This window comes from Daphnia magna, linkage group LG2 (assembly GCF_020631705.1).
Source record: "Daphnia magna isolate NIES linkage group LG2, ASM2063170v1.1, whole genome shotgun sequence".
NCBI classification, from domain to species: domain Eukaryota; kingdom Metazoa; phylum Arthropoda; class Branchiopoda; order Diplostraca; family Daphniidae; genus Daphnia; species Daphnia magna.
The window spans coordinates 16,225,226-16,246,870 of NC_059183.1; the positions used below are offsets into that span (position 1 = coordinate 16,225,226).

General features: G+C 40.1%; 4 protein-coding genes across 4 annotated transcripts; 2 read left to right on the forward strand and 2 right to left on the reverse strand.

Moving 5' to 3' along the window:
* Positions 1-73: 73 nt before the first annotated feature.
* Positions 74-4,264, forward strand: LOC116917459 (BTB/POZ domain-containing protein 9). Its single transcript, XM_032922924.2, has 13 exons — positions 74-224; positions 729-931; positions 1,200-1,329; positions 1,398-1,436; positions 1,502-1,693; positions 1,763-1,957; positions 2,022-2,121; positions 2,194-2,410; positions 2,465-2,601; positions 2,664-2,756; positions 2,834-3,023; positions 3,282-3,468; positions 3,534-4,264. The coding sequence occupies exons 2-13, from the start codon at positions 738-740 to the stop codon at positions 3,828-3,830; spliced, it is 1,971 nt and encodes a 656-aa protein (XP_032778815.2). The 5' UTR covers positions 74-224; positions 729-737; the 3' UTR covers positions 3,831-4,264.
* A 282-nt stretch (positions 4,265-4,546) lies between these two features.
* LOC116917463 (calcineurin subunit B type 2) lies at positions 4,547-6,296 on the forward strand. Its single transcript, XM_032922931.2, has 6 exons — positions 4,547-4,698; positions 4,957-4,996; positions 5,057-5,233; positions 5,305-5,426; positions 5,483-5,605; positions 5,684-6,296. The coding sequence occupies exons 1-6, from the start codon at positions 4,696-4,698 to the stop codon at positions 5,729-5,731; spliced, it is 513 nt and encodes a 170-aa protein (XP_032778822.1). The 5' UTR covers positions 4,547-4,695; the 3' UTR covers positions 5,732-6,296.
* A 2,821-nt stretch (positions 6,297-9,117) lies between these two features.
* Positions 9,118-11,076, reverse strand: LOC116915938. The gene is made up of 3 exons (XM_032921098.2): positions 10,834-11,076; positions 10,268-10,765; positions 9,118-9,835 (listed from the first exon to the last, which is right to left on the reverse strand). Exons 2-3 carry the CDS (start codon positions 10,759-10,761, stop codon positions 9,718-9,720), a joined length of 612 nt encoding a protein of 203 aa, XP_032776989.1. The 5' UTR covers positions 10,762-10,765; positions 10,834-11,076; the 3' UTR covers positions 9,118-9,717.
* A 4,666-nt stretch (positions 11,077-15,742) lies between these two features.
* On the reverse strand, positions 15,743-21,066 carry LOC123469934 (adhesive plaque matrix protein-like). Its single transcript, XM_045169287.1, has 5 exons — positions 21,058-21,066; positions 20,423-20,542; positions 18,672-20,220; positions 17,608-18,586; positions 15,743-17,558 (listed from the first exon to the last, which is right to left on the reverse strand). The coding sequence occupies exons 1-5, from the start codon at positions 21,064-21,066 to the stop codon at positions 15,743-15,745; spliced, it is 4,473 nt and encodes a 1,490-aa protein (XP_045025222.1).
* Between the last annotated feature and the right edge of the window lie 579 nt (positions 21,067-21,645).

Below are 21,645 nucleotides of genomic sequence, written 5' to 3' on the forward strand. Positions count from 1 at the left end.
CTCTGCATCATTTGTCGTGACATCTAGCGAGAAATCCCCGAAGTAGACAGCAGTTGCAGTACACCTATTTTAGAAAAACAGAAACAAAATCTGACGACGACTCTTCGTGATCAGATAGCAAAAAATAGATCGCAGTTTTGTAAAGTAGAAGAGAACAATAATAATTTCAAGTGATGTGGTGTTATTATGTAGAAATAAATTTGTCGCAAACTGCATAAGATAAGGTAAGAGCCGTCGTTAGCTTGTAGGTATGATTATTAAGGTGTATCTAATAGATATACGTATTTTTATGTGAAGAAATATCGTTTGTTATGGTTCCTGCTATTTTTGGCTGTTCCCATTCAAGGTGCCGTATACGAAAAGACAAATTCCCAGAATATCACTTGTGGGTCTTTAAATTATACAGGGAAACGGCCCTTTGGAACATCCTCGTTTACTTTACTTTCCATAACACCTAGTTTTTATTCAGTAAAATAAATTCAGCTAGTGAGCAAGGAATGAGACAAATTCCATATAGCTGACATATGTCATCAAAGGATATGCAATAATGGAAGGATGCCAGTGAAATTGTCAAATGTTACTATTATTTGAGCAAATCCAAATTATTTAGGCCTTTTACTGTTATTCTTATCTTTTTATTATTTTATTTATTCTTTTTTTTACAATTCATGTTTGTTTGATAGGAACAGTGAGCATGAAATTTATCTAATACTTTTTTTATCTGTTAGAATTCAGATATGAGCAGCCAACAGCAGTTAGGTCTTGTTGCCCCACCACTTGGATTAGGGGAAGTTGATCATGTCCGATCCTTGTCAGACAACTTAAACGCTCTTCTTCTGAGTGATAATTACCAGGATATTACCCTTATTGTTGAAAACCACAGAATTCCTGCCCATAAGATCATCTTGGCATCAAGAAGTGAATATTTCAGGTATACAACTTATGTATTCAGACATTTTAAAGAATGTTTTGTTATGCATTGTGTATGGTCTGGTGAAAATATTTGTTATTCACCTTTATTCTGATTCACCCATACTATCTTCCATGAAGTGAGAAATCTTACTCAGAATAAGCTATCAAACCAAATAATTTCAGTACTAATGCTGACGTACTTACATGTGTGTACGTGATTGATAATGTTCTCGACTTCGTGTTTCTCGGAACTACTGTATCTATGTTTAAATTTTATACGTCCATAGGGCTTTGCTATTTGGTGGCTTGCTGGAAAGCCAAAAAAGTGAAATTGAGCTAAAAGGGATTAGTGCTGCAGCTTTCCATGTTCTGCTCAAGTACGTCTACACCGGGTATGTCAGCCTTAGCAGTATGAAGGTATGTAACTGATATTTGGTAAGAAAAACTAATTTTCAAGAAGTACACATTTATATTCTTGTATCTAGGAGGAACTTGTGAAAGACCTGTTGGGTCTAGCACATCAGGTATAACAAAACGTTAGCAGTGTTTCAACGTTATAGTTTAATATTAATTTCTTCTACTTGAATAGTATGCTTTTCCGGAATTGGAGCAGTCTGTTTCCGACTACTTAAAATCTATTCTTAGTCAAACCAACATGTGTTTGGTATATGACGTCGCCAACTTATACCAATTACGCGCTCTTATGGAAGCATGCAGGCAATATGCAGATAAACATGCAACGGATATTCTCCAAAGCGAAGCATTTCTTCAGTTATCACCAGTAAATAGTTAGTTTTCGTTTCCTTTTTTACCCAAGATATTAATGAACATTCCGGACTTTCGCCTTAAGGGAACGCTCTGTGATCTTCTTCAGCGCGATTCTTTCTGCGTCACTGAAATAGAAATTTTTCGCGCCGTTTTGCGCTGGTGGCATCATAACAGCTATGACGATTGTGTCGTGAAGGAAGACACAACCAATGAACTCAATTCAGTCCTGAAGTCTGTCAGATTACCCCTAATCACGCTCTCCGAACTCCTAAATGAAGTACTTCCGTTTAATTTTACATCCCGTGGAGTTTTATAGTGAGAACTTGTCAATATTATCATAGGTACGGCCAAGTCATTTGGTATCCAGTGATGTTATCCTTGACGCACTGAAATTTCGGACTGAATCTCGCGATTCAGATCTCCCTTATCGTGGCCAATTAAGTATGATAACTCCTACCAAATCCAGTAGATACGCCAAAAATTGCATTGCAAATTTTTTTATCTTTTTGGTAGTGCCTGAAGTAAACGTAGCCCATTCAAGACTCGGGGCCCAGGTTTTGCAAGGAGAAATGCGCACCGCACTTTTAGATGGCGAGACTACTAATTATGATATGGAACGGGGCTTCACGCGACATCCAATCGAAGACGGTAACGCTGGTATTGTAGTCCGACTTGGACAGCCTTCTATCATAAACCACATAAAAGTTCTGCTGTGGGACAGAGATATGAGGTAGAACTTCTAAGAAACCATTAAGGCGTAGTGCTTCAGATTTATTGTTTAAAGGTCATACTCATACTTCATCGAGGTTTCCATGGATCAGCGTGATTGGGTACGGGTAGTTGATTACTCAAACTATCATTGCCGCTCGTGGCAGCGTGTCTATTTCCCCCAGCGAGTTGTACGCTTCATCAGGATAGTTGGTAAAGATACCCTTTGATATCGGAAAATGCACAATCTTGTAACTTTATCTTTTGTACGATAGGAACCCACAACACCGTAAATAAAGTGTTCCATGTTGTTTCTCTTGAAGCATATTACTCACCAGTGGTCGTCCGACTGGAAAAAGAGCTAATAGGTAACCTAGAATTATGAAAACAAAAATGTAACAATCAATGTTTACCTGTTATATTCAACACGGCTTTCCTTTCTCAGTGCCAAAACATAATGTTGCCACAATCCAGCTTTCTGCATGTGTAGTAGAAGGTGTAAGTCGAAGCAGAAACGCATTGCTAAATGGAGACACAAAAAATTATGATTGGGATTCTGGCTATACTTGTCATCAGCTGGGATCAGGGGCGATTGTCGTTCAGTTAGCCCAACCATATGTCGTCAGCTCAATGAGGTCCGTTGCATGATTTTTTAAACATTTTAGAGTTACAAAGTGTTTTGTGAAAACTTCTGTGGTTGTAGTCGTTAAAATAATGAATGTAAGTAAAAATTGTCTTAGCTTAAGTTGTTTTTTTTTAGAATGATTCCTCAAACTCTGGAGTATTTGAAAACATAACTGTTTTATGGGAGTTAAGTTCTTCCAAAAAACATCAACTGCTTAAGGATAATTATAAGAAAAGGCATTGGATATTAAGATACTTTTTTTTTTCAGGCTTTTGCTTTGGGACTGCGATGATCGTCGATATAGTTTTTATGTTGAAGTGTCGACAAATAATCGCGACTGGATTACGGTTTGTGACAGGAGTCGTCAGCCTTGCCAATCATGGCAAAGTATAAGCTTTGTGCCACAACCGGTTGTCTACGTAAGAATCGTTGGAACTCAAAACACAGCAAACGATGTAATTTCATTGTCACAACTATATCGTTGAAAACCTTTCATGATTCTATTGCCTGCTTCCGCTAGGTTTTTCATTGTGTTCATTTTGAATGTCCTGCTCAAGAGGATGGAAATGGATTTGAAGAGTTGGTGGGTTCAACTCCTCAATTACCTGTAGACGCACCGTTATCTAACCCCAGTCCCCTAGTAGTAGCCGATGCTACTACCCCACCTGTCCCACCACCATTACCCGATCATTTCAGCAATTTTAATCCGAGGCCACTTGATCGTGAACGCCGTAACCTAGAGGAGGAGGAAGAAATCAACCTTCCAATCAGATTTACAGTTGGATCACTCACTTCGCAGCGCAGTCCAAGACAATAACAATACTATTTGAGGCTCTTCTTAATTGCATGAACGTTTGAACGGTTTTTATTTGCCTCAACTAGGTATTGATCAGCTGGTTTTCCGACTTTGTCGTGAAATACCTAATGCTTCTACTACGCCAACATGTCAAAAAAGCCTAGTGCTATGGTTGTTCGAACACACCATGCAAATGGAATTTGGTTCCCATCCCTGATATCGCTAAAGTAGAGGCAGAGGCTATAATACTCATTGTGATGATCGAAGTTGGTTAGTAGACTTGGAGTAAGGATTCGAATTGGCAATGAATGAGCCTAGCTTTTAGCTAAAGCTATCCCCCAGTCGATAATGCTGGTCTCTTTGTTCGAGTTTGTTTGAAATTGGTGCTGATGTTCTAATAATTTATATATGTAGAAAGCCTATTGTTTAAAAATAAACATCGTTTGCATAGTTAACACAGTTTGGCTGTTTCCTTTTTCCAACATCTATTCAAGATCACAAACCGTGTTAACATTTCTGAGCGTTCTGGCGGCCATAATTGCTTGCATGAGTGTGAAACAAAAACCTTTCACACGTAATCTCCCGCATAGCCTAATGCGGGGGCACCAATATACTGAGTTTCTTTGGCTCGGTAGTCAGGAGTGAATCAATACTTGCGTACTCCCCTCCTTTCTCTACCTACCATAAGACGATAAGAGCGGGTGGCCACGCACAGCGAGGGTTATACAACCTGATATTCGAGATTTGACAACGGTGCTCAAAATGCAAAAAAAGAAGGAATTTTAGCCTGCAGTTGATTTCTAGCTCGAGTGCATCCACTAGTGGTTCAGTTACCGTCGTATTTTCAATTCTAATTGTCCAGATAACCACTTGAAATCAAAGAACAATGGTAATAATTCTCTTCTGCTTTGCTTAGTGGTTTCGACGACAGTATTAGTGGTTCCAGAATAAGAATATTTCTGTTCTCCTGGTCTGTTAATATAGACTTCTGCTAGACTTTTAGGTTTATTTTCAGATAAACATTGCTTGTTACCAGTATTAATATTATTACTACATCCTCTCTATAAATCATACAGCATTTAAAGCAAATAGTTTTGTATACCACACATATTTTTTTACTAAAATAGTTGTGTTTATTTGAATATAGGGCAATGAAAGTTCACTTCCCATGGAGATGTGCTCAAACTGTAAGTAGTATTAGTAAAAAATGGGAATAGAGGAAAATAAAATGTTTTGTTACTCTTTAGTTGATGCTGATGAAATCCGTAGATTGGGAAAGCGTTTTCGGAAACTAGATCTTGACAACTCTGGTTCTCTCAGTGTGGATGAGTTTATGTCTTTGCCGGAACTTCAGCAAAATCCATTGGTTCAGAGAGTTATTGACATATTTGATCAAGATGGCAATGGAGAAGTTGATTTCAAAGGTAACATTTTCTGTAAATGAACACAAATTATAGTACCAATGGACTACATTATATTATTTTTCTCAAATTAGAGTTCATTCAAGGTGTATCACAGTTCAGTGTCAAGGGAGACAAGGAGTCAAAGCTTCGTTTTGCTTTCCGTATATATGATATGGACAATGATGGTGCCATTTCAAATGGCGAACTCTTTCAAGTATATTTGTGAGATTTCCTTCATGTGATAGACACTATAAAATGATTTCCTTTAAGGTGTTAAAAATGATGGTGGGCAACAACTTGAAGGACACCCAATTGCAGCAGATAGTTGATAAAACTATTCTCTTCGCCGACAAGGACGAAGATGGAAAAATCTCATTCGAAGAATTTTGTGCCGTAAGCCTTGATTACTACGTTTGACTTTCTAACACATATGTTATGGGCCTCGTTTAAGCTGAGTTGTATCTTATTCAGGTTGTTGGAAACACAGACGTTCATAAAAAAATGGTCGTTGACGTATAGAAGAAGCTATACAACACCAAACGATATTTTTCATGCCTGGCACGTGTTGCACTGAGAGTTTCCTGTGGTTCAGCAAGAGTTTTTTTTACTGCGTGTCATATCGTCTTCGTGTTGCATGAGTTAACTTCGATTGGATTGTTCATTTGCCCACTAGTTCTAGCAGGCGGGTCGTCCGGAATTATTATCACAATTTTTTTAAATTGCTATTATTATTGTAAGCGGCCACCGTCTGCGGGTGGTTTCCCGGAAAGAAACCACTCTATTTTTGCGCGCGCGTCTGGTCCCTTAGGTTGTGTCTAGAGCGAATTTCGACTTTATCGTTTAAAGTACTGTTTGCCTGCATTTTCGTATTTACTTTTTTCTGTTGTGTATTTCAAATTGAAATTTATAATTATTTTCCAATCACCATGAAACCAGTCGATCCTCTTTCTGCTCTTCACGCCCGCTTTGACCCGGTTGGCTTTTTTTGAGTGTTATAAAAAAAATAGTCGGTGTATGGAATTTTCTATCCCGTCCTTCATGACTTCAAATTTTCTTTTTCAAAATAAAGATTTTTTTAACCTGACCCTTTTCCTTTATATTCAACTCTTACCTCTCCTTTTTTCAAGTTGAAATAAAATACACTTTGATCTTCTTGCAGAAGAAAAATCTCATTCGAAAATATTGCCTCCGTGCATCCCTAACAGAGCTTAATTTTACCTTCCGCACAATTCCTAACACTATCCCAAACAGCAATATAGTCAATGATTGCATTAGCGGAAATTAGCAAATGAATACCTGGAAACAAGAATTGCCGATTAGTTTCCAGGTTGAACGTTTAAATTATGATTTACCCCAAGGAAAAATTGACGGTGAAGCTTGACGGCGTGGATACAAATGAATAAGTGGGAAGACCTTTTCTCTTAGACATCTCTTGAAATTCGATGTAAGCCACTCATTAAAATGAAAAGTTAACGCTGATTCCGAGGAAAGAATTGGTTTATCGGTCAAACTAGCCATTTTTTAAATAAACGGAAGAAAAGTGCTTATAGCGCAACAAATTTGTCTATCTGTGTTTTTCCCCCCGTTTATTAAAAAAACTACAAGCCCGACGTAAAAAAAAAACTTTATTTTCTTGATTCCGGTTTAATTTTGAATCGAAATCGTGTATTTTATACTATATCTAGAATTTAGCGATAAATGAAAAAGTGGGAAGGGTATAGCCTTCCCACTTTTGCCAAAATCTGCAAAAACGGACAACTCTTGGAATTCCATAAAAATTACACATTATACACTAAATTGAACGCTGATTTTGATTATAGTATTAGTTTTCTTGTCGGCTTAGTAATTTTTGATATTTACGGAAGAAAAATGCAACAACTTTTATCTCCCGTTTTCTACTAAATTTTCAATACTACAAGTCCAAGGCAAAAATAGCCTTGATTTTCATGATCCTCGTTCAATTTTGATTGGAAATCATGTATTTTAAATCAAATCTAAATTTTAGCCAAAAATTAAAAAGTGGGAAGGGTATAGTCTTCCCACTTTTGTCAAAATCCGCGAAAAATGCCAACTCTTTGAATTCGATACAAATCACACTTTTTACTCAAAATTCAACGTTGATTTCGGCTGTCATATTAATTTCTCCATTAATTACGCAGATTCTTTAAAAAGAAGAAGTACTAGTTGCTATAACGAACTGCTGGCGCCGCCAGCATTTATCATTCATTTTCCTCATTTATAAAAAAACTATTAGCCTAATGTAAAAATAATCTTGATTTTTGTGATTTTCGATCAATTTTGAATCGGAATCATGTATTTTTAATCAAATCTAAATTTTAGCCAAAAATGAAAAAGTGGGAAGGGTATAGCCTTCCCACTTTGGTCAAAATCTGCAAAAACGGACAACTCTTAGAATTCCATAAAAATTACACATTATACACCAAATTGAACGCTGATTTTGACTATAGTATTAGTTTTCTTGTCGGCTTAGTAGTTTTGAAATTTTCGGAAGAAAAATGCTAGTGGTGCAACAACTTTTATCTCCCGTTTTCTACTAAATTAAAAAAAAACTACAAGTGCTAGGCAAAAATAACCTTGATTTTCATGATCCTCGTTCAATTTTGATTGGAAATCATGTATTTTAAATCAAATCTAAATTTTAGCCAAAAATGAAAAAGTGGGAAGGGTATAGCCTTCCCACTTTTGTCAAAATCCGCAAAAAATGCTAACTCTTGGAATTCGATACAAATCACACTTTTTACTCAAAATTCAACGTTGATTTCGGCTGTCGTATTAATTTCTCCATTAATTATGCAGATTCTTTAAAAAGAAGAAGTACTAGTTGCTATAACGAACTGCTGGCGCCGCCAGCATTTATCATACATTTTCCTCATTTATAAAAAAACTATTAGTCTAATGTAAAAATAATCTTGATTTTTGTGATTTTCGTTCAATTTTGAATCGGAATCATGTATTTTAAATCAAATCTAAATTTTAGCCAAAAATGAAAAAGTGGGAAGGGTATAGCCTTCCCACTTTTGTCAAAATCTGCAAAAACGGACATCTCTCTGAATTCCATAAAAATTACACATTATACACCAAATTGAACGCTGATTTTGATTATAGTATTAGTTTTCTTGTGGGCTTAGTAATTTTTGAAATTTACGGAAGAAAAATGCAACAACTTTTATCTCCCGTTTTCTACTAAATTTTCAATACTACAAGTCCAAGGCAAAAATAACCTTGATTTTCATGATCCTCGTTCTATTTTGATTGGAAATCATGTATTTTAAATCAAATCTAAATTTTAGCCAAAAATGAAAAAGTGGGAAGGGTATAGCCTTCCCACTTTAGTCAAAATCCGCAAAAAATGCCAACTCTTGGAATTCAATACAAATCACACGTTTTACTAAAAAATCAACGTTGATTTCGACTGTCGCATTAATTTCCCCGTTAATTATGCAGTTTCTTTAAAAAAAGAAGAAGTACTAGTTGTTATAGCGATATCGGTGTTTAAATTATAACTCTAAAACTAGAAATCCCACGTAAAAACGAAGTAAATATTTATGATCCTGGTTAAATTTGGAATCTAAAGTAATCTATCGGTATCTTGCAGTCTACTCATACTACAACAAATTTGTCTGTACTTGTTTTTATACCTGTATTTAAAAATTATGGAAGCCTGACATTAAAACTAACTTAATTTTTTTGTTTCTCGTTCGATTTTGAATTGAAATCGGAAAACAACAGAGGAAATAAGACTTTCACGAAAAAGTCGGACTTGTTTTTGTCCCTCTTATTTTTAAGCCCGAATTTTTCATTTAAACAGTCGGACTTAAAAATTTGACTTGAAATTCGATAAAACTTAACTTTCTACAACACCAGTAGAACGTTGATTTCAAATATGTGATTTGAATTCCCGTTTATTATGAAAATTTGTTGAAACAGAATCAAAGTGCTTTTAGCGCAGCCACTGTGAATTTGAATAACCCCAAAACTATAAATCTCAACGTGGTTGTTTCAATATTTTCAGCCTTGATCATAGGGGACCTAATAGCTTTATTTTAATTGTCATTAAATTTACCTTGAAGTACAGTTTTACTGAGGAAAAGTACACGATCACATACAGCACGAATTAAACGGGAGTCTCCTATGTACACGGTTATCATATACTGGTTGCTCTAAACATGTATAAATGCTCTGCTCTACCGATAGTTTGGGTGTTGCAAGAAAGTGATGGCCTCAAAGCCAAAATGTTCTTAGTCAAACAAGAGAAAAAGAATCAAAGTCGTTGAAAGTTTTGTAAATCAGGTATCAATCCCAACTCTGAACGATTCAAACTGGACGAACGTGGGAAGACCAGATCGATAGAGTTGGGATAGTTAGCTCATATGTTTACCAAAGTTAGAAAGACGATAAATAGCGAATGGAGAAAACAATTGAATCCAGAACTAGTTTTAGCCAGAAGCGATAGGTTGGTATGCGTTATGCGCAGAAAGTTAGATTCATTCCATCGGTTTGCAGACATATTGTTTGCGACAGAGTCCACCACTTTTGCGGAACTCGATGGCTTCCTCCACGCCGTAGATGACATCTTCGAAATCAGGTTTGAAGCCAATGTCACTAGGGAAGAAAAAATAACATAATTATTGCATTTCTTTTATCCTTAGCTTTCTTTTTCCTGATTACAACTTTGGCCACAATAGATTATTGCCAGTTGTAAATGTATATGAATATTCGTGATTTTAACAACACTATGTAGATGTAATAGAAAATGAGACTTTTCCCCGAATTTACACTCTACATGACTTTTTGACAGAAATGGAAAATCCTTGTCCTTCAGAAATGTCTGGTCTCATTTTCCTTATTGTTTTCTTCCGTCATGCACAAAAGAACGGTTACTTAATACCATGGAATGTCACTAAAGACGGACATACCCTATCCAGCAAGTAATACTTCTGTCTGATGCTTTCTCCATATCTTTTTACTTACCATACCTTGAACGATGGGAGATAAAGCAACCATTGACATGAACAATCAGTCATTTTAACCTACTTTTTGAACATCTTTGCGCCCTTTACGAGCATCTTGATGGCGGACGTGTATTTCTGAGCGGATTCTGGCTCGTCACATGCCGTTTGGTAGAGGCAGTTGTAGTCTTCAGTGGCAGAACCCAACGCGTAGCTCATCACCATCATGATATCATTTCGATCGATGAGGAACTCGGAGAATGAAGGCGGTGATGACCGACGTCCAAAACTGCCCAAGAATCCAAAGCCAAAGATAATGGCTTTGATCACCAAGAGGACAACCAAATTCGTAATGTTGAGTGTCAACACTTCGCTAGTGGATGTGGCTCGAGCTACTTGTTCCAGAAGGAGGGTTTTGGTCATTTCCAGCATGGTTATCTTATCGCCGGTCTTCGCCAATTCCATGTGATCGATTTCGTTGTCGTCTTCGATACTGGACTGGTGCAACAAAGAAGCACTCATGACACTGGCAGCCAAAGCCAGAAGAAACATGGTCACAGTGAAAACCTGGTTTGTCATTTTTCTATAAATCAATTTTCAAAAGATAAATGAGGATAACGTTTTCTTCTGCTTCAAAATTTGGACACCCACCTTAAAACGTGACTAAATTCCTACGCGTTGAGCAGTGCGAATAGTAAAGGTGCCGGTTGCACGTTTTTTGAAGCTTCTTGGCTGTCGGCTTTGGTGGACGTCAGAGAAATGACGTATCAAAAACAGAATTCAGTTTCGCACTTTGGGAAATAAATTCAGTTTGAAGAAAGAACAATATTTCACTGACAAAGAGAGTTGAAGAAGCAACAGGACGGCGCTGAATAAGTGAATGCATACAACTGAGGAGCGACAGTCGGCTTTTTATATCGCACGTCTTCCTTTTTCCTTCTTTCTGTCTTGATGTATTTTCTAGTACATACGTTTTTGCCGTCAAAAACCTCTACACAACACCTGGCATCATATATCCCAGGTATTATTGACGCCCCTCGTGAGTTTCGAACTCTATGCGTCCATCCGGACGCCGGAGGAAGGAGCGAACAATAGAAATTCAACCACCGTATCATTGTCTGATGTGCAATATAGTAACAGCAGTTTTCTTGCTAACACATTAGAAACTTTTTAGTAAATCTTTATTATCAGAGATTTTTGAAAGAAAAGGGTAAAGTTTGACTTATGCGCAAAATATTGACGTCAGCGAAAGGATGCGGATCCATCCAAGGTTGATGGTGTCCATGCGAGACGGATCTCTCTTCGTTTGCAACGCTTTCCCTTCCGTTAGATTCTTTTAGCGTCCGTCAAATATGTGTTTACTTTTTGTGCATATCTATGCTGACAACTTAGCAGAGCTTTGGTAGTATAACGTGACGGGAAAAGGAAACCGTTAAGTACTCCAAGTGAAATCTGTTTCCAATATGCTGTATAGACTAGTGTGTCACAGCACGGACTATTAGCACGCATTAGAAATATTAAACGGTAAAAAGAAACATTCCAAGTAGCATCATTTCCCTTGTTATGCAACGTGGCGCACGTCAAAACACATTGTTGCTTTGCTTCTGAGTGTACGGCAACAACTAATTGCTTCCGCTCGATACGAATGACAATACGATAGAAACGGCATACAATGCCTGTTAGTTACATCAGAATGTAAACAAAGAAATAGAATTTTCTGTGGCTTTCGAATGAAATGCAGCTTTTGTTTTTTTAGGGAAAATGTGATTTTAAAATCAGTGATGAAGTTCAATCATTCGGCAACAGGGTCACCATTTAAAGTGATGTTCTGATATCTATTTCGGGAAGAGTTTCATATAGCATCTAGTTTCTCTGTATGATTACAAGGAAGACTTGTTAGCATGATACGTTTCCTTCCTTTTTTGTATACATTCCCGTATAACATAACGGGATACTGACGTATGACCGAATTACAACATGTCAGCATTGGAGCACGTAGGCTGAATTCTGCATATAGGGAAGAAACCCATCGGCGTCTGGTGATTATTAAACAAGGAAGAATAAACCTATTGTATAATTGATTCGAACTGATCAAGGACTTTGACATAAGCAGCCGTTGTATAGCTGTACTTTATATTAGTTATCTGTCGCTAACATATTATACGTTCGATGTCACCAATACCCGACGTTTTTTGTTTTGATTTGGTTGTGCCTTTTAAATCTATGCGGCATTAATTTTTCAACTCCCCTTCTCCTTTTTCGTCGTCTTTCAGCGTACCAGAATGTTCCGGCTAACGTTCAGTATTCCATTTCGGGAAAACTATACTGCGCAATATCAAGATTTTTGAAGAAAAATCCTATTTGATAATAACAATAAAAGCAGGAAAGACCGTAAATTCCCGAAGGCTGATTGAAGGAAAACACAGTGGAACAAGTGCAACTGAAACTGAAGGTAAAAAACGGTAACCGAAAGATGTTCACAAGCCTCCTACACCTTGGAGCTATAATGCAATTAGATGCGTCAGCCTTTACGGTAAAAAATGTTGAGATATTAATTCTTCTTTCCTGATAAGAACCGATGGTCTTGGCAAATTCTAGCAGCCATTTACACAGGAAACAAAATAAAGGTTTTCTTAACAGGAAATTTCGGAAGAAATCGACTAATTATTTTCCTGTATGCAATTTGTCTTCTTGGATACCTTACACTGTTGAATCAGTACAGGGAAAATGGCGGTGAGATAAATTCAAAAGTGGACACAGCGTGAAAATTATAGAATGTATTGACTCCAGACCTGCTGTGAGCTATATGCACTTCTTTGTTGATTGGCTTTACAGGCTATGTCAATCATAATGAAAACGGGGTTAGGCTACTTTTACGTACATTGCGGCAAATGAGAAAAGGAAACAACAAAAATATCATTCATTCCTACTAAAATACGTATAAGGTGTACATGATAAAGATGGTCCCGCAATTAACCAGTTAATGGTGGCCCTTCAGCCTCTGCGGGTTCATCTGATTTTGTTCCACTAGTATCGTCATCGCCAGCTTCCAAGCCGTCCTCTTCATTCACTTCCGTCTTTTTAATGCAATAAAATTCACTGCACTTTTGTTTCTTGGCAGCGGTCAATGACTGCTGCAACCACGGGTTCGTATCCGCTTCAGGGGACAGACTAAAAATAAACAGTAAGAAAAAAAAAAGGACAGAATTAGATTATTCCCTATTTAAGCAGGGAAATAAAATTAAGAGACTTTTATTCTTAATTCCAAGTAACTGAATATTGATTTGGCATGTTTCTCTTGGGTCTGATAAACCATGTATGGCAATTCGATTGCCAATTCAATCGATCGCCTCTTTAGTCACGTCTGACTTTTGGGGTAGCGTGTAGAAAGCTTTTGTTCAACGGAGACAATCAAATAATAGTTAGTAGTAGCACAATAAATTGTCGTCTGAAATCCATCGGTTTAACGTGGATTCATTCTTTTTTGGAACTTGATAGTGCCATTGCAGTTGCAATACCGTCAAAAGGAAACGCAACTAAGAAAGACCCCGAAGAAGAAGTTTCGATTGGGTCGATTTATGAGCGACAGAACGACACGCTGATGCGTTTTTTCACTATATATTGAAGTAAGTGGCACGCGATATTCCTGACAAGGTCAATCTACAGAGCTAACGCACGCCATTGCCCAAGTTTCTTTAATCCCGTTGCTTGTACACGGCAACACGATATAGTCGCAATTGTCGTATACTGTCGTTACGTGATTTCAACCAACTGCGCCATCACTTTGGCACGGTAGCAAACAAGGCGCAAGCTGTCCGACTTCACGCATTTCCACCGAGAATTTTGTTGTCGTTATGTTCGTAGAGAAACATAAATAAGAAAATAATACGAGCGACGAGGCAAATATCGAAAGTTTGTCACGCGATGTGCGCGGACACAAAGTATTTCATCTTTGATTTCAATGAATAAAATTCACGAAGTTCAGGTTGAATACAAGGGAAAGGAACTCTATGTCGTAATGCAATCAAACGCACTACCAAAAGCGCGGCAACAAAACATAGACTTGCTATACGGCATGGGATCGTGGAATGCCGTCGACGACGTGCATCACGTCACGGCTGTTTGACAATAAATAAAGACTGTTTCGAGTCAAACGAGGACATATTTATAGCTGATGTACACGTGCATACTACACATTACGAGCTTAGTCGACCTCATTGATGCTATATAACCCAAAGTTAAGACTTGAATTAAACGTATAGGGAAAATAGGACACGATCGATGTTTATGGGGTTTGTTTATCGGCTGGGAACGCCATGTTAATCAGCTGCTGTCATTAACGTAGTCGATAGGAGGATAAAAACAAGGAATGTTGTATGCGGGAATGGACGTTAAGAGGGCCATTGACAATACTTGGAATCAAGCTTCGATTGTCGACCTATAATTTGCTATCGAGATGTAAAAGTACACTTTGCAAGACGCTGTAGATGTTTGACCTGAATTTCTTATCATTTAGAGAGAAATTAGAGGCTATTTTTATACCAAGCAAACGTGTTCTCTATTAAAGCCTGGTCTAAGAAGAAAGCTGGCAAATGGATTCTAATCTTATACCATTTGCTTCTAATGTAAGAATTAAAATCTGGGCTTGATTGATTAAATAACTAAGAAATCCCTTAACAACCGGCCACCTATAGTTTGCTTTTTGCGCATGACAGCATTCTATACATTTTTTATTATTCTTTAAAAAAACAGTCCGAGCTCGTTCAAGACATCTGCTGGTGGTAGGAATGAGCTTGTTGTCGAAAACAAACTGAATTTCTCCTTGTACAGAGACACTATGCTATTTGTAAATACAAAAAATGTAAACACGCGCTTGTTCGGCACTTTTACGTTTCGATTTTCTAAATGCTAATAAGCTGATCTTAATACAGAGATACACAATCAATACATTAAAATCTAATCTTCCAATTCTGCAGTGGATGGGATCGACTTTCAGAATATCCTTATGATTTTGTTGTTTAAGTAACCAAGTCGTGTAACTCAGGTATCACATTTCACTGATTACAAGCCACTGTAGAAGGAATTCGTTGCAAAAAGATCTAATCGTTTACACGAAGAAATCTATAGATCTCGAGGGCGGACACAAATGCAATCTGGCACTTGGAAGAGTTCAACAGGTCGATGAGCGGACATTTGGGAACGTTGTCAAACAACCTACTTCGTCGTAATGAGTCTATTTTTATACTGCGCTACATAATGCAACAAGACACTTCCCAAAATTGGTGAAAGCCTTTGACTCTTGCCCTGATCAACCAAATTCCTTCACCTAATACCAAAAAAGGGCACTAGATGACTTAACTTCTCGTGTATAACGGGACGCTGATCTTATGTCATATACGATTCTTTATTCCTGTTGTGGGATATCTCATTCTTGCACCATAGCTCTCGCGTCAAACAAGAAGGATGATGCGGTTTTTCTTTTCACATAACAACTTGTATAACAAATGGTAGAAACCGGGGAAAAAAATTAATAAATTAAGTAAATACAGCGGAAAGGTACTTACGCTGCGTAGAAGAAGAGAAAACTGTCCTGAAAAGGTGAGTCGTTTAATTCGATAAGATTTTCGCAGAAAGATTTCTGAAGGCACTCGGTGTCGTTGATGGCTTCAGCTGGTGGTAGATAACGAGCGAGCTCTTTGCGCAATTTCTTCGGAATCGGAGCTCCCTGGAACGGCAGGTTGTCAAACAACGACGAGTTATTATCCGAATGGGCAATAACTTTCTCCACTGTCAATAAATCCAGTTTCATTTTTGGATTGGGAATGTACGAGTCTTGCATCATCTCAGTTGAAGGAGTCAAATTGGCTAGAAGGATATCGTCCCGCTGTCGAGTCTCGCGTTTCTTACGGCCACCGATGACTCCAGGAACGATGGGTGCGGCCGTAATAGCTCCTAATCCGCCCAAAAGGATGGCTCCCTTATAGAAGAGTTTCTTGAGCTTCTTGGATGCCTTTTCACCACGACCCATAATTGGTGGTCCAGAATATTTATACTGGTATTGAATGTCTAACTGCGGCTGCAACACTTCCACAAGACTATCGAATGCTGGCTCATCCTGTGCTGGCGGATCGGCTGCTGGGGGAGCGGATGGCTGGTAATTATACGATGGCGGCGCTCCGTAACTATTGGACGGAGCGTCGTACGTGTTGGACGGACCTTTTCCTTTGCTTTTAAACTTGTCTCTGCCTTTGCCTTCTTTACCTTTGGCCTTTGCTTTATTGCCCTTCTGTGCTTTGAAGGGTACACGGAATACTTGCGTTGCGGCAGCTGGACGATAAACGGGATCGAAGACGGGCTGAACTTGCTGCAGAACGGCCGTCTGGATAACGGGTTGAAGAACTGGCTGTGCAGGTTGTTGAATAACCGTCTGATAGGCCGGCTCGTACGATGGCTGGAACGCTGGTTGGTAGGCCGGCTGTTGATAAGATGGCTGGTAACTGTCATAAGAAGATTGTTGTTGTTGTTGTTGAGCATATACCGGTGCTTGTTGTTGCACGATGATGGGTCGTTGTTGCCGTACTACAACAGGTTGTTGTTGAACGAGAACGGGCTGTTGCTGTTGAACGAAAACGGGTTGTTGTTGCTGGACGACGACTGGCCGTTGTTGCTGGACAACGACTGGTTGTTGCTGAACGAGAACGGGCTGTTGTTGAACCAAGACAGGTCTCTGTTGTTGGACAACAATGGGCGCTTGCTGCTGCTGCTGCTGGACAACGATGGGTTGTTGCTGCTGTACCAAAACCGGTCGTTGTTGTTGGACCACGATAGGTTGTTGCTGCTGTTGAACAAAAATTGGTTGTTGTTGCTGTTGTAGAATAACAGGTTGTTGTTGTTGTTGTTGAACGTAAGTTACCGAAGGTGGTGATAATACAGCCACTTGATAAGACGGATTGGAAACTGGAATAGGATCTTGAAAAGTTTGTGCTGGAGGACTCGAAAAAGATGAGCTGTAACTTGCCGGAGGACCTACCGGTGCTGGCGGACTGGCTGGTGACAGAACGTAGCTGGGCAGTTGTTGTTGCTGATTTGAATTGTATGTAGTTTGTTGAGAACTAGGTTGGATTGGCACTCCAGTCAATCCAATGGGTTCGCCGTAAGAATTGAAAAGGCTCTGCGGAGGAGCCGGTGGCTGTGGGGGAGCAGGCGGCTGCGGAGCTGCTTGAGGTTGAGGCGGACTGAAGAATTGTTGGCTGGACGGAGCATAACTGTTTGAGCTAGGAGATGCCGGAGGATTAAAAATTTGCTGATTGGCTGGTGCGTAGTTATTGAAACTAGGAGCAGACGGAGGATTGAAAGATGGGCTGAAAGATTCGTAACTAAACGAAGGTGGGTTCGATGGAGGATTTGCCGGTAGGGGAAAGGAACGTTTGTTGATAAGATGGTGGATTCGCTGGAGGTGCGGCGGGTGGATTGCTGAAAGACTGTTGATACGATGGTGGATTTGCGGGTGGACTGTTAAAAGATTGCTGGTACGATGGAGGATTAGCTGGAGGTGCAGCCGGTGGATTGCTGAAACTCTGTTGGTATGATGGAGGTGCAGCCGGTGGATTGCTGAAAGTCTGTTGGTATGATGGAGGTGCAGCCGGTGGACTGCTAAAAGATTGCTGGTACGATGGAGGATTTGCAGGTGGACTGCTAAACGACTGTTGGTAGGATGGAGGATTGGCTGGGGGTGCAGCCGGTGGATTACTGAAAGTCTGTTGGTATGATGGAGCATTTGCAGGTGGACTGCTAAACGACTGTTGGTAAGATGGAGGATTGGCAGGAGGTGCAGCCGGTGGATTGCTGAAGGATTGTTGATAAGATGGCGGGTTCGCAGGTGGACTGCTAAAAGATTGCTGGTACGATGGAGGATTAGCTAGAGGTGCAGCCGGTGGATTGCTGAAAGTCTGTTGGTAGGATGGGGGATTGGCAGGAGGGGCTGCAGGTGGATTGCTGAAAAACTGTTGGGGAGGGCTACTGAAGGACTGTTGATAGGACGGAGGATTGGCTGGAGGAGCGCTAAAGGATCCTTGGTAAGATGGCGGATTGGATGGTGGGCTACTGAATGATGGTTGTCCACCGTACTGCGATCCTGAGTCACTTTGTTGGCTAGGAGAAGAGGACGATCCCGAATAAATGATGATGGTTGGTCCTGCTGGTGAACTCTGTTGTTGTTGTTGAGGACTCGAGGAAGAAGGGCTATAACTTGACGGCGGGTCTGCTGATGGACTGGCCGGTGGAAGAACGTAACGTGGAAGCTTTTCTTGCTGTTGCTGTGGAACATCGGAAAATGAAGGACTGTAACTTGATGGAGGCCCCACTGCAGGACTGGCCGGTACAAAAACGTAGCTGGGAAATTGGTCTTGTTGTTGTTGTGCACTTGCGAAGGAAGGGCTGTAACTTAAAGGTGGCCCAGCTGATGCTGGTGGACTAGCCGGCAAAAGAACGTAAGTAGGAGGCTTGTTGTTGTTGCTGCTGCTGCTCTTGTTGATACAATTGCGGCTGGGCAGCCGAAGCTCCAGCATTGGAATATGCTGATCCGTAAGGATCTGCTTTCCCATCAAACAACGAAGGCGCAAAGGTGAGTGGAGGAGCCGGAGGGAGCGGAGTGAAAGGAACTAGCGAGCCGATCGTTGAACCAATAGCTGACCCAATGCCTGACCCAATGCCACCTGGAATTAACGAACCTATTGTTGAACCTATTGTTGAGCCAATAGTCGAACCAATTCCACCTGGGCGTGTTGGGACGACGGGAGGAGACGGTGGTCGTATAGGAGCGGGAGGAGCTGGAGGACCAACAACCGGTGGTGCTGGAGGTCCTACTGGAGGAGCGGGCCGAGATCCGCCCCCACTGGTGACATAAGTATTGCCACTGTTAGTGATGGAAGACACTAAACTCGCGGCATCCGTCGATGGAGTTAAACTAGCGTGAAGTTGCGCCCACGTCAAATGAACTTGGTTGTAATCACCGTTCGAAATCCCTGGAGGCGAAGGAGGACCCGGTTCTGCTGATGGGGCGGCTGGAGGTGCAGCTGCAGCATATCCAGGTGCTGCTGGCGGTTTCGTCTCAATGAAAATCGATGGCCGCGAAGGTTCAAAACTTGAGGGTGCAGCCGGCGCAGAATATTTTGAATCGTCATTTGAATTAGAAACGAAATCAAACAGCGATGGAGTATTGGGTTTTTTCGTAGGGGTGGGCCAATTATAGGAAGAGCTCGGTAAGTTAGGACTCTGCTCTGGCTTGTTATCCTCGTAACTAGATTCCAAATCGAAAAGGCTATCATCTTGGCGATCGTAAATTGGTGGACTTGGCGGTTGCGGATCTCTTACTACTTGGCTCGTAATAGAGTATTGATTCTTCTGTTTTTCCTGTTTGTTTTTGCTATTATTTACGACGATCCTTTCGACTACACCTGCCGGAGGAATGATGTTGTCATCAAATAAAGACAATGGCGCGATGTTCACCTTGTTCGTAGATTCGTTGGTTGGTTCCAAAGCGACAAGTTTTTCGGTCGTTTCGAAAAGAGAAACATTTGCTGGATCAATTTCTGGATTTCTCGCCGGAGGAGGGAAGTAAATGGTGGGTTTCTTCGTTGTACTCTCCGTAGACGGAGACTGAGGCGGAAGGTAATCCAAACTGGGTTGGTTTAAAGGAGGAGCTGAAGAAACAACTGGGGACGATTGTTGCACAGGAGGCAGGTAATTGGTGTCAAGAATTACCGTTTGGCTTTTCTCTTTTTCGACTGTAACTTCATCGGGAGTTTTGTAAACGAAAAAAGAATGGGTCAACAATTGTTGTGTTGATTGCTTACGATTTGAGGGTGGCCGCTTATTTCCGCCGCTTCTGCCTCTCTTGATAAGGACAAGACGCGACTCGTCATCCGTTTGATCTGCTGCAGCACAAATAGCTATGAGAATTATCAATGCCGTTATATAGTGGCAAAAATTGCGTGTCCGCCAATGGCGATGCCCGGTCTTCCGCATGATGCGGCAGTTCTTGTCTCACAATTGTGCACCTTGCCGTTGAATAATCAACCCTCGAGTGTATCTTTTAAGAAGACACGAAAACAATGGGAAAACGGCTAACGAAACAAAAAAAAAACAACCACAGACGAGAGGTATGAAACACGTAGTGATTGTGGGATGATGCCAGCGATGACACTGAGAGATGAGAGAGTTCTCCGGAGGCTCAACTGACTGGGTCCAGGGTTGACCTCAAACTGGCTCGCACGAAGACGAAGAGAACCCACGCTACTCTTTCGAATCTCCTCCTTGTCTGCTTATTCGTCGCTTGGTGAATGCAAACCCGTACGCATTTCTGATTGAGGAATATATGTTGAACTCAAATTCAAAGGTACCCTGCGCTCTCTCTCTCTTTTTATATTTTTTTTCTCCGTCTTGTTTACATTTTCTTTTGTCGCAGATGACCTCATAACAAAAAAGCCACACTGCTGTGATTTGCTGATATCAAAATCAGCATATCAAAAAAAGGGAGAAAATAAAATGTAAAGATCAAACGAGAAACTAACAAATCCTATCGATAGATGGGTAGTCCTATTGCCTTTCTCTTTTCGGATTGTAAGGTGATACGAACAGGTTTTTTTAATGTGACACATTGATTCGAACACGGGTTAGCGAGTCTGACGACACATGATTTTCATTTTCTTTAATCATCGCAATCTTCTCGGGGAGCTGTAAAGTGAACTGACTAGTTTTTTTCCCCAACACACTCTAACCGCTCTCTCTTGTCAATGAAAGCTGAGGGTTCACACGATTGGCATTTCCTGATGGCACCCCTGTTTTTTTTTTTTTTTGCATCTGGTGCAGGTTTACAAGAGCCATCATATATTTTTTTTTCAATTAGTATAGTAAAAGGAAAGTCGGAAACGTAAATGAGAAAATTGCAACGAAAAAATGTGGTGAAGAAACGTACGCAACATTTTCAGCGTCCATCATCTGAAACGTGAAAAGCTGAGTTGCTGGCCCTTTTCCTACTAGCAGCATCTACGAAAGAGGGATAACCTCAGTCGAACCGAGAGAAGAATGGGGTCAAACAGCTTCTTTGTTAACTGAATCCACGGCCTTTAACGCAGGAAAGGCTGTTGGGTTCTAGAGGTTTACTCCCATACAAAGATCGCATTGAAAATGGATATCATGGCACGGGGCTCCCGCATATTTAGTAGATTTTCAACGAAGAAGCCTAAGTTACACGGACACAATAAAAGGATAGCATTAGCGACCTTGAAATGTAGGTCAACAAATCGGTTAAAGGTCCTGTTAAGCCGTTTTTGGGTCTACAACACACGGTGGCCCTTTTCCTCTTCTTGTTGAAACATTGTTCGTTTCTTATTTCTTATCCTCTGCACCTTTTTCATCTTGATTTCAAACAGAAAAATTTCTACTCCAGACCTCTTTTTATAA

Coding starts and splice junctions, on each gene's coding strand:
- LOC123469934 (XM_045169287.1), bottom strand. Junction 20,221..20,422: donor TGAGGTCAACCCTGGACCCA/GTCAGTTGAGCC, acceptor TTGTGAGACAAG/AACTGCCGCATCATGCGGAA. Junction 18,587..18,671: donor ACAACAAGCCTCCTACTTAC/GTTCTTTTGCCG, acceptor AACAACAACAAG/ACCAATTTCCCAGCTACGTT.
- LOC116917459 (XM_032922924.2), top strand. CDS start 738: ATGAGCAGCCAACAGCAGTTAGGTCTTGTTGCCCCACCACTTGGATTA. Junction 1,330..1,397: donor TCAGCCTTAGCAGTATGAAG/GTATGTAACTGA, acceptor TCTTGTATCTAG/GAGGAACTTGTGAAAGACCT. Junction 1,437..1,501: donor TGTTGGGTCTAGCACATCAG/GTATAACAAAAC, acceptor CTACTTGAATAG/TATGCTTTTCCGGAATTGGA.
- LOC116915938 (XM_032921098.2), bottom strand. CDS start 10,761: ATGACAAACCAGGTTTTCACTGTGACCATGTTTCTTCTGGCTTTGGCT. Junction 9,836..10,267: donor GGCGCAAAGATGTTCAAAAA/GTAGGTTAAAAT, acceptor TTTCTTCCCTAG/TGACATTGGCTTCAAACCTG.
- LOC116917463 (XM_032922931.2), top strand. Junction 4,997..5,056: donor CATGGAGATGTGCTCAAACT/GTAAGTAGTATT, acceptor GTTACTCTTTAG/TTGATGCTGATGAAATCCGT. Junction 5,606..5,683: donor CATTCGAAGAATTTTGTGCC/GTAAGCCTTGAT, acceptor TATCTTATTCAG/GTTGTTGGAAACACAGACGT.